This window comes from Bicyclus anynana, chromosome 4 (assembly GCF_947172395.1).
Source record: "Bicyclus anynana chromosome 4, ilBicAnyn1.1, whole genome shotgun sequence".
Classification (NCBI taxonomy): Eukaryota; Metazoa; Arthropoda; class Insecta; order Lepidoptera; family Nymphalidae; genus Bicyclus; species Bicyclus anynana.
The window spans coordinates 15177809-15189185 of record NC_069086.1 but is presented as its reverse complement, the minus strand read 5'-3'; the positions used below and the strand labels follow the sequence as shown (position 1 = coordinate 15189185).

The window sequence follows — 11377 nt, the reverse complement described above, 5'->3', positions numbered from 1 at the left end:
GTAGGCACATGTATATAGCATAAAATAATCATTGACTTATGTAGTGTTATACTGTTTTATTTAGCGGATAGCCTGTACAGCTAAGTAATGACGTATTGGGTTCAAATCCTGGGACGAGCTATTAGGTCATACAGAAAAAATATAGGGCTTTATTCCTTCCAAAAAATATCAATAATGGCTATATGAGCCCTGGAGTTAGGTAGCTCGTGGTGTAACACCTTAAACAGCAAGTTTAGATGCCGATGTTTAGAACTTCCGAGATTTGATAGTAAGCTCTAACAGAGATAAACATTATCACAATTGTGGGCAAATCCACACTGTAGCAGCATTGTAGTATAAATCATTCTACAGTGGCCAATTTAAATATTACAAGGAACTACTTATACAATGTATTAAAACAGAGGTTCTTATATCATGAATGAAGCTCGAAATTATTAAGCAGCAGTTCGTTTCATGTAGGATGGTGCGGGTGACAGTTCGTTTCACTCTTGAAAGTATGCCGCGATTCACGATAATAGTGCGTATTATGAACGTTATACAGCGACTGTCACCGTAGCAGTGCTATCTGAAAAACACTAATACAATAATCGAAAACCACAATAAATAAATAAAACACGATGCAATGCAAATAAATCTTTATTTGCATATGGTCTTTAGTAAGTATATGTATATTAAAAAATAGGTACAAACAAGTTTCCCATAAAAGCGTATGTATGACGGCGCATAATTTAAAACGTGAACATAAAAGTGTTACGACTTCATTTCCTTATACTACAAGATACCTTAACGGGTTCGAAACTGGGTGTAAGCAATACTGGGCGACTTATTCGAGGAAATTCAATTAGTTATCTACATTGAGTTGGGCGATTTTTCCGAGTTGCAACTGACGGATTGCATCTTGACGCGATACAGCTACGTGGGTTGATGACCAGCCTGGAAATAAAATGTTCTGATTAAATAGCCTCCTCACGGTTTCGTTTCCTATTCCCGTGGGAATACGGGGATTAAATCCCCGATGACACTCACAGATAACGTGGATTTAAAAAATTTCGTTTTAGGTCAGTCAGAGAGTCCCATATATCCGGTCATAGACTACACAGCTCTGCTCTGCTTTCGGGCAGGATGCGTAAACGCATTTCCCAGCGAAAAAAATAGAGATTTCCCCCTACAATGCCACAAACTTTACTTCTGTAATATTAGTATAGATAAAAGCGAACTATCATCACGAAATATCAAAAAACACTAGACGTACAAAAATTAAAATTGGTAGCGAGGTACTTTATATTTATAGTAGATCTCCGCTAAGCTCGCATTTTGCGTCGGCCCAGGAGGTTAAGGACGAACAATGTAGCGCCCATCAGCTAGTTACATATATATCGCTTATTTTTGCCGCTAAACAGCGTTACTGTTTTGTACCTATGCATCACAAGATAGCATAAATCAGCACATAGCACATGTTCCTACGAGTTGATTTTTGTGATGCTGTTGATTTTTCACTAGCAATTATAATACGTAAATCCTATGGTGCTACAATAAAAAAAAACAATTTAAAAATGAAGCAAAAGAAAAAAGTTTTTGTAGAAAAGTCTTTGTAGGTTTCACTCTTTCTTTAATCATGGAATCGATCATCATTAAATTTTACATGTATTTTGTTTATGGTACAGAAAAGAACATAGGAAAATAGATTTCATTTTTCATCTAGAAAAATATTCTGTTTTAGACTGAAATTAAAAACAAGTATTCATTCGGTAATAGTTATATATATAATAAGTAGTTTTTTTAATTTCTACTATTTACAAGTTAGCCCTTGACTTCAACCTCACCTGATGCAAGCTAAGATGGAAGCGGGATAACTTATTAGGAGCAGGATGAAAATCTACATCATATTATAAGAGTTTGGCTAATGAAATAGAGAATGAAATCACCCGCCAAATTAAAAAAATAACATTACTAGTTTTGCTAAAGCGTTAGCTTTAGCGTTCTAATAGTCTGTGGTAGTTATGTACTCACTTTGTGTATTGTACTCCAATTTATTTATCACCATACTCTTATCATTCGGTGTTGGTATCGGTATGGCTGTTGGAGAGGCAGTTGAACTTGCTACACTAGGAGTTGCAGTCGGTGTTTCTTCAGTAAAAACTTGAGTAGTTTGAACGCTAGATGGCGCGTTTGAAGTGTTTGATTGTGTGACATTACACACCACTCTGCTAGGGTAGTCACAAATACCCAAAACCTGAAATGATATTAACAAATTGAGCGATCCATTTTATTGACCCATTACAATGTTAGCCCTCCTTATACGTTCGTGCTTTGCTCAAATGCAGATTAGTAGGCTTGGGATGTTTAATTTCGTAAGATACGGTATCAAATGCAATGGCTTGCACTAGATTTTTAATTAGGGTAGTCACTATACGTGATAATAGTACTAAACGCAAAATTCCTTATTCAATACGGGTTTGCAACAAATCCATATGCTAGGCAGTGTATTTTTGCACATATGAAGTGCTTACCACTGACTAAATAGTAATGATTGTTAATCAATCAATGGTTACGTCAGCAACCGCCTGCTTGACGTTCTCTCCGAGGTACGGTGTGCATCACCAATGACTTCCCAAGTCATTGATTCTTCTGAGAGAGTGTTGGATGGAAGACAAGCTTAATATTACGTAGCCTCATCCCGAAATCGAACCTAGGACTTTATGATCCGAAGCCACATAGACTAACCACTGGTGCGACACAGTTTGCTTTTGTTTAAAAAGTTACTTTGACGAATTATTGTCCAGACGTACTGAAACATCTGAATTACTTGAAGTAAAACCTGCATATTGAATTATTCCAAGAAAAAACAAACTTATCTAACGTGTTACTAGTAAAAGTATCAATTGATATTACATAATACTTATGATTCATTTAACACTTATTGAAGATAGGTACATATACATTCAAGGACTTTGGTTCCTCTCACAACGATTATTCTAGTAGTATTATGGATGCGTAAGTAGCTACCTAAGTCTGTTTGTCTGCTATATTTTAAAGCTACGCCGCTGAACCGATTTTGATCAAATTAAGTAAAGATATAAACTGCAGGTTCGCGCATAACATAATATAGATCCCAATGGATTAAAAAAAATATGTTGTTTCAATGGAGCCGTGGGGGACCGCTAGATATTAATAAATATTTTTTTTTAAGTTATGACTTTAATTTTGTGTTTTTCATCTTGGTTCATAAATGTGTAATTATTATTATTTATACTTGAGGACAAAATTATAAATTTCATTTTAAATTATACTTAAGATTCTAGTCAAGCGATTCTTCTAGTCAGATTTTATTCTGTATTTTACTATTTTTGTAATAATGGCAACAGAAATACATCATATTTTTGTAATAGTGGCAACAGAAATACATCAAAGATGACGCTTTTTTCTGTTGCCACTAATACAAAAATAGCAAAAAACAGAATAAAACAATGGTTTTATACAGTGCGCCTATACGACAGACATGATTTTTGCCGATAATATAAATAATGCTACGGAACCAGTTCGCGCGAGTCTGACTCAAACTTGGCTGGTACATTACAAGATTCTAATCAAGCGTAACAATCAAACATGGTAAGATGTAAGTACGAATTACTTGCGATCATTTTCATCGTGTTTAATGTAATTAATGTTAATTTAATGTAATTTAATGCCTTTAACGGGGCGTGTTACCTCGCTGTAGGCAAGGTCGGCTGGGCACTTGAACCGGACGGGGAGGTTGTTCACGCACACGAAAAACTCACTGCAGTTCCCTTTGCTCCTGAAAGCTTCGAACTCTTTGTTGCATATTGGGTTCACAGGCTCTGAAATTATACAAATGCAAAGTTAATTTAGTATTCCTTTTTCCGTGAAAATATGGAATGCTGTCACACCCAAAGATGGGCTGCAAAAACCATAATTTAAGTGCCGGTGATAAACATGATAGTTTTATTTTTACATGCTCTAAATATTACATTAAAGGCAATCCATTATTATTTATTCATTTATAATTTACTTTTTTTTTAGCCCAGTGGATATGACCTCTATGTTACCCTTACTAAAACTTCACAAACTCACAAAATTTATTATAATAGTGTAAAAGTGAAAGTTAACAATTTTATATTTCGCCTGTCGTGTTATGGAAGGCATTGGCGATTGCATCCTACTTTGACCGTTTAAATTTTATTTAACTTTACAATATTAGTGTACTTTAAAGATTTGTAGTGATGCTTGAGAGATAAACGGAGATTTATATCAAACGATAAGTTTAAAAGTTGAGCAAAATAAATGATTTATCCATAAGCAGTAAGATTTTCGATCTCGGGTCACAATTTCGTGTAAAAAGTATACTAGAGCTAACTAGTACAGGACCGGTCATATAATTCGAGGAACTGAGAAATGGAATAAAAATAATGTATTTTGGTATCCAAGAAACAGCAAGAAGACAAGAAAGAGTCGAGGCAGACAGTTCCGAAGATGGGAGGACGAGAAGAAGACAATGAAGGCGTTGAACCGACCCGAATGGAAAGAATTAGAAGAGGCTTTTGCCAAACTTGGACAAACACGAAGTGGTGTCACCTTAGAATTTGAAATTTTTATAAAATATGTATTACAATGTCTGAATAGAATAAAATATATTATTATTTACATGAATTTAACTCTCACGCCCGGTACAACATAAATATATATATAAGGCTAAAAGAACAATTAATAAACTTACTTAAATACGCAAAATATACATGATTACGCTACATAAATGCACCGGGCGGAGGATACTAATTAAGTGGCTTAATTTGTCTGTAATATACTAACGTAACCTCACCATGAAACTAAGGAACCGTGAAATAAGGAACTAAGATCTCAGAACGTACCGTCAGTCACAGAATAGATATCGTAGTCCAGTGCCGAGTTGTCATCAGGAAAAAGTAAATTATAAGTAAGTAAATTAATAATAAAAGAGAAGGATATATATGGATTGTCCATAATGTAATATTTAAGTATATAAAAATAAAACTATCTCATGTTTATCATCGGCACTTAGTATCGTATAAGGTGTTTGCAGCCCATCTTTGGGAGTGACAGCGTCATGCAGCCACCGCGAGGCGCACTTTGCCTTTATAAGTATTAACATAAATAGGCTTGCCATTTATAAAGGCTTTAGAATGTACTCGTAAAGGATTAAAATAGGTATGACGTACTTCTATCATGTTTTAATTTTGTCGACATGTAGATTGTGATATACGATATACTTTATGTAGTTAGAAAACCGCTACTTAAAAAAAAAGTTACAGGAAACTATTCAAACCTTAGACTTTTCGTACCATTACATGATACTTTTTTAGAATTAATCATTTTACAAAGTTATGCGTCAAACTTTGTATAGTCCAATTAAACCCAAGCATCGACTTTTTTTCTTGTAAGAATTGTTCTATCGACAATAAAACCGCAATTTAATAAGTTAGTCATAGCATAAGCTCTACAAAATTTGTCTTTACATTTAAATAAGTTACGTTTAAAAATAATCATATCATTGATTTCATAACTCCAGGCTTAATACTGGGAAATTGTAGAAGGAAAACCCCAATAATTTTTTTTTTAGTATTGGCCTGATACGGGTTTCATAAAACCGTGGATCTCAGAAATTGTGTCTTAACAAGAAGTGTACAAAGGTGATTAATTTCATTTAGTTGCATATTAAACTACTAATGTTATTTAAACAAATCATACCTAACTGTTGTCTGCAATGTCGAGTTATATGTTCATACCTAAATATAATGTAAGTAAACATAAAATTGTCCATGTGTGCGCTGCGTGGTGTAGGTAAATTTGGATCACTTTATGTTGTGATTTTGTAGACACGTAACCTATCTAATAGTACTTATACTCTAATAGGACTTACCCTTTATTTTCCGATTATTGCAATTCACGTTATGTGGGTAGTCACAAAAACCTTCATTGGAGAACAGCAGACCGGCCGGACACTCCTGTTCAAACGCCCATCCGTCCCAGCAGTTCAAGAAGTTGCTGCAAAGATGAGGGGAGGGTATCTGGGTCCTCCTTGCGGCACAGAGCGGGTTGACTTCCACCAACGGGTCTTTGTATGTCAGTATGAGGAGTTTGTTCTGGTACACTGGGTCCTTGTTGATCTGTTGGATCACCGCGTCTGACACCGGTACCATGTACGCGATGGATGTTCTGCCTAAAGCCGTTGGCTGAAACAACTTGTTGTTTTAATATCTAATACCTTTGTACGAGCTTAAACGCGAAAGTTTGTATGGATGCCTGTTACTCTTTAACGCCGCTACTACTGAAGCGTTTTGGCTGAAATTTGGAATTGAAATAGTTTTTACTCTGGACACATAGGCTTTTCATTCCGGAATAATCCATGGTTCCCATGGGATTTGTGAAAAACCGAATTCCACGTAGACGAAGTTGCGGGCGTCCGCTAGTTTTTGTATATAATTGTTACGAGTTCCTACATACATTACATAGAGCTAAAGAATCGTATGAATGTTCAGAAACCATTATAAATGAATTGTGAAAAGTCCCCATCAAGCCCCCGTGTGCAAAAATTTTTATTGATGGTGAAAGTTTGCAAAAATAGCTCTATATCTCTTTAATTGCTTTAAATATTTTAAGGATTAATTTGACTGGACTATTTGTCGCGCTTACTGCAATAATGTTTTGCAGTGTAAATTAATCATAATAATTGTAAAGATTGTTGAGATGGATACAATATAACTCGTACTCAAAATATTTTACCTTAAATTTCTGGGTGCAACAGTGCAACTACAAAACTATATTAGCTTCAATGTAAATTTTTGTAGGCTTCCGTGACGCAGTGATATGCGCGTGGATTTACAAAACAGAGGTCCTGGGTTCGATCCCCGGCTAGACCAATTGAGGTTTTCTTCACAGGTCCAGGTCTGGCTGGTGGGAGTCTTCGGCCGTTACTACCCTACCGGCAAAGACGTACCCTACCGCCGAGCGATTTAGCGTTCCGTTATGATGTCGTGTAGAAACCAAAAAGGGTGTGAATTTTCATCCTCCTCTTATCAAGTTAGCCCGCTTCCATCTTAGATTGCATCATCCCTTACATAGGTGCGATTGTAGTCAAGGGATAATTCTTAAAGAATAAAAAAACATCATCCGTTGCCTAAATGTCAAACCTTCGTGGATAACATACAGTACGTAGACGCCATTTCTCAATTGATTTGATGTTTATTTTAATAGGTTGTTAATAAAGACCAATTTAGTGAATAGGCCAGCTAGACGTCAACTATTAGATCAATTGCTATGGACTATCTTTTTTGTTTCTGAACTTATAAATCACAAAAATATATGCTTTTTTAACTAAATTAACTTTTAAAACTTACGTAAAGTGGGCTTATGAAATTGTGTAAGAAGCTCCAGTGGAATAGATTTTGTTCATTTTGACCGTAGCGGTACAGTGAGTTGCCATACGTGTTTATTAACTGGCCTTGACCATCATAAACTGCAATAAAATATATAGTTTTATTAGATTTTTGGTGGATGATTTTAAAATTGGAACATTCTGGGTTCGATTCTCATTAGACTCCGTGCCACGAAAGAAGTACCGCGGCTAAAACCTTAAAATTGATAGTGCGTTACACAAATGACGTGTAACGCACGTGTGTAGTGGTATGCGCGGTGGATTTACAAAACGGAGGTCCTGGGTTCGATCCCCGGCTGGGCAGATTGAGATTTTCTTAATTTGTCCAGGTCTGGCTGGTGGGAGGCTTCGGCCGTGGCTAGTTACCACCCGACCGGCAAAGACGTACCGCCAAGCGATTTAGCGTTCCGGTACGATGCCGTGTAGAAACCGAAAGGGGTGTGGATTTTCATCCTCCTCCTAACAAGTTAGCCCGCTTCCATCTTAGACTGCATCATAACTTACCATCAGGTGAGATTGTAGTCAAGGGCTAACTTGTAGAGAATAAAAAAAAAAAATGACAATGAGCGTCATTAAGACATTAGCGCCCCGTCTACGGGACTTGTTTCGTGGCGCGGAGTCTAGGCACTAACTTTTCGATGATCAGTGTTACTTACATTGAACCTGTCGCGGTGTTTCGCGGTTACCTTACTCCTCTAAAACGGCTTGACTAATTTTCATGACATTTCATGTGCATTACTTAGTACTCAAACCTACCCGATGGTAGGTTTGAGTACTAAGTAAATAACCCTAAGTGTTAGGGGTGGTCTACCCCAAAATTCTCCCCGCGTCAGGTATTTTAAGAAATAAAAATCACATCAAAAGTACAGACGAGAACTTATGTCTCTTTGAAGTCGTTTGAAAACTTTTTGGCTAGTAAATAAAAATATGAACATTTGGTCTTATATGGCTAACTTATCTTATAAGTTTGTTAACGCCAAAATACGGCTAATTGCTAATGCGGCCTTGACCTTATAATTGCATAGACAAATAAATTTATTTTTTACTGTTGATTGTGAATCAACTGTGAATGTATAACTCTTAAACTACGATTAATCTATACATAAATAGTGAAATATATTAATTGAGACATGCGAAATTTCAAATTAATCGCTTTCTTTCAAAGATTCAAAAAGGCTTGACTTTTTGAATCTGCAAAATGAAGAGATCATGTAGTCAGGATATCATTGTGTAAATTTAGTAATAATATCTTTACCTAGATTGAATAAAAATTCTACCTCAAACATAATCCAGAGTTAAATGCAAATGTGCGAACTAAAATCGGATGACCAACACGTATGGACTACGCATTTCTATCTTGCGGTCAGTAATTAATCACCAAGAAAGCAATGTGTCAAGATCCCACCGATACAGCCGACTCAATACACGCGGGACGACGTACACTGATATCGGAAGTACGATCTAAGCAATAATTTATCCATACGAGCTACGCAGTGGATTTATAAAATGATTTGCTAGTGGTAAAAGGTCGCCGCTCTGTCCATTACGAAGCAATATATCTTGGTTAACATGAAAGATGCATTGTGGTCAGCGTCCGCAACGTATATAGATTATAAAATTAGATTAAATTACAAGAAGGGTAAAATATGCAGATATCCTACATTGCAAAACGAGCCTGTTATAGTCAGACCTTTGTCATTTTATAAAAGTTGAAAGTTTTCAGTCAATGATCTTACCACAGCTGTAAGTAAGATAGGCAACATAGTTTGGACAATGGTAGCTTTTGGATGTTTTAAGGGTCGATATGAAACGCTTTATTTATACTACTATTATAAAACTGAAGAGTTTGTTTGTTTGTTTGGTTGAACGCGCTAATCTCAGGAACTACTGGTCCGATTTGAAAAAATATTTCAGTATTAGATAGCCCATTTATCGAGGAAGGCTATATTTTATCCCCGTATTCCTACGGGAATGGGAAGCACGCGGGTGAAACTGCACAGCGTCAGCTAGTTTAATTAAATTTTTTGGATTAGTGAGAAAAATATTGTCCCCAGCTGTTTTTGTTTTTTGTTTTTAAAAAGAATATTTGCCATATCTTTTTAAATATGACTAATATTTCCATTCCCCTCCAACTAGTCGGGAAAGACTGTATTAGGAGTGAGTGCGATAATAGTCCAACGGGGCGGGGATCGAACCACCACCCCTCGGTGATGAATCCGACCGCTCTTACCGTTGAGCTATTGAGGCTCTAAAGTTTCCTGTCACTAAGCTTTATGAAACGACCCTTTAGTAGTGACTCTTAATGTTTTCTTTTTAAAGGGTAAACAAATGTCTAGCGACTATAAACATGATTTCCCTATAATGCCGAAGAACCGAATACCTAGATGACTGAGGGTCTGGATCGGGAGAACATCCAAAAAGAACAAAATGGTCTAATCTCCGAAGTTGCCTACCACGGTTAGCTATGGTAAAAGGTTAACAAATTTTCAGCTTTGTAAAATCACGGAGGTCTGACCATTGTCACCCTTCACCCTTGTCCAATGACAATCGCATCTTGATGCAAAAGTGCCTGATTTCGTGATCCTTTCGCATTTCAGTATGCTGTAGCAATGCCAGTGCTGCCTGTCAATTTACGATCGGGAAGCGTAAAAGTATTACCCAGAGTAAAAATGGTCTGACCATTGCAAGCTCTCGCAGTTATAGAATGATTGCAGACTATTACACTGCTGATTATTGTCAATTGTCGAATGTTTGTAAGCTTATCACTTCAGTCGGCGGCACTTCTTTTGTGTTTTTGTGTGCTTTTATGGCCTAGGATTTTATTTCCTTTTATTGACAAAATTTCATTCAATTTGTTGAAAATACTGCAATATTTTGTAAATACCACATGCTGCTAATATTTAATTTGATAAGATTTGGTTTATATAAATTTTGAAAGAACAATTACTATTGGAAAACCAAAGATGGTTTAAAAATTTCAACACTTTAACCGACAGCTTTAGTAATTCATTTACGATATTTAAATCTTTAAAATATTATGTACTTCTTCATCGAATTTGTTATATTTTATAAAAATATTATTGGTGTTTACTGTTTATAAATAAAGCAATAAAATGTTCACTGTATAAAACAACAAATTAGACCAAAAATGGCTACTATAGATAAACTATTAAGATATCCCCCTGTATTACTTACCTACATACTTATTACTTTACTTACATAGAAAAACATAGTGTACCTACATAGAATTAGAATAAAATAAAACTTTAATTAATAGTTAATAAAGTCTGTAAACTTTATTTTAACTTTAAGAAGCATTTTAATTGATGTATTTAAATGCAATTAATTTGAGTTCAATTGAACAAAATATAAGAGATGTTTGGGAGTCAATTGTATATACGTACGTCTTAGTAAATAAAACTGTGAGATTGTGATAAATAAAATATTACCTACTGGTTTAAACCTTAGATTAGCAGTCAGGTTTAAGTTCAATAAAATTATTTTTTATTTTGAATTTGGAAAAATACAATACATATAATATAATACATAGAAATGAATAATAATAATAATTAAAAAACTACTTACATAATAACCTCTTTTGCCGGGAGCTTTTTTCAGTGAGCTTGTTCAAAAGCATGCTATCCGCCCAGGCGCCGCATCCCCACACGAATATTACTAACGCAAAAAGCTTCAACATTGTCCTTCCACCGAGTTTCTAGTGAGGCTACAGGGACAATGTCAGGGCTGCTGCTAAATCCTAGCTTTTATAGCGTCGCATGGTCAAAACAAGTACTAAGTGTACGTGGGATACGCTTAGTCAGGGCGCCAAAGATGATTCTAAAAGGATATGCATGTAGCACCAGTATCTTGGAATATATGGCTGAGTTAAAATCTTTATTGGTCCTTTCTTGTACGTATGGCTGTTTTGTTGTAGTCTTAACAATAAGT

The 11377-nt window shown here is 35.6% G+C and overlaps 1 protein-coding gene across 1 annotated transcript; it reads right to left on the bottom strand.

Annotated features, from left to right (window-relative positions):
• Positions 1 to 620: 620 nt before the first annotated feature.
• LOC112055329 (uncharacterized) lies at positions 621 to 11174 on the bottom strand. Its single transcript, XM_024095392.2, has 6 exons — positions 11015 to 11174; positions 7392 to 7510; positions 5915 to 6227; positions 3709 to 3839; positions 2011 to 2233; positions 621 to 933 (listed from the first exon to the last, which is right to left on the bottom strand). The coding sequence occupies exons 1-6, from the start codon at positions 11124 to 11126 to the stop codon at positions 842 to 844; spliced, it is 990 nt and encodes a 329-aa protein (XP_023951160.2). The 5' UTR covers positions 11127 to 11174; the 3' UTR covers positions 621 to 841.
• Positions 11175 to 11377: the final 203 nt, after the last annotated feature.

Excerpts from the sequence above, each read along its gene's own strand:
- LOC112055329 (XM_024095392.2), bottom strand. The coding sequence starts at position 11,126 with ATGTTGAAGCTTTTTGCGTTAGTAATATTCGTGTGGGGATGCGGCGCC. Across the intron at positions 2,234-3,708 it reads CCGACCTTGCCTACAGCGAG|GTTTTGGGTATTTGTGACTA; the intron begins GTAACACGCCCC and ends ATATCATTTCAG. Across the intron at positions 934-2,010 it reads ATTGGAGTACAATACACAAA|GCTGGTCATCAACCCACGTA; the intron begins GTGAGTACATAA and ends TTTTATTTCCAG.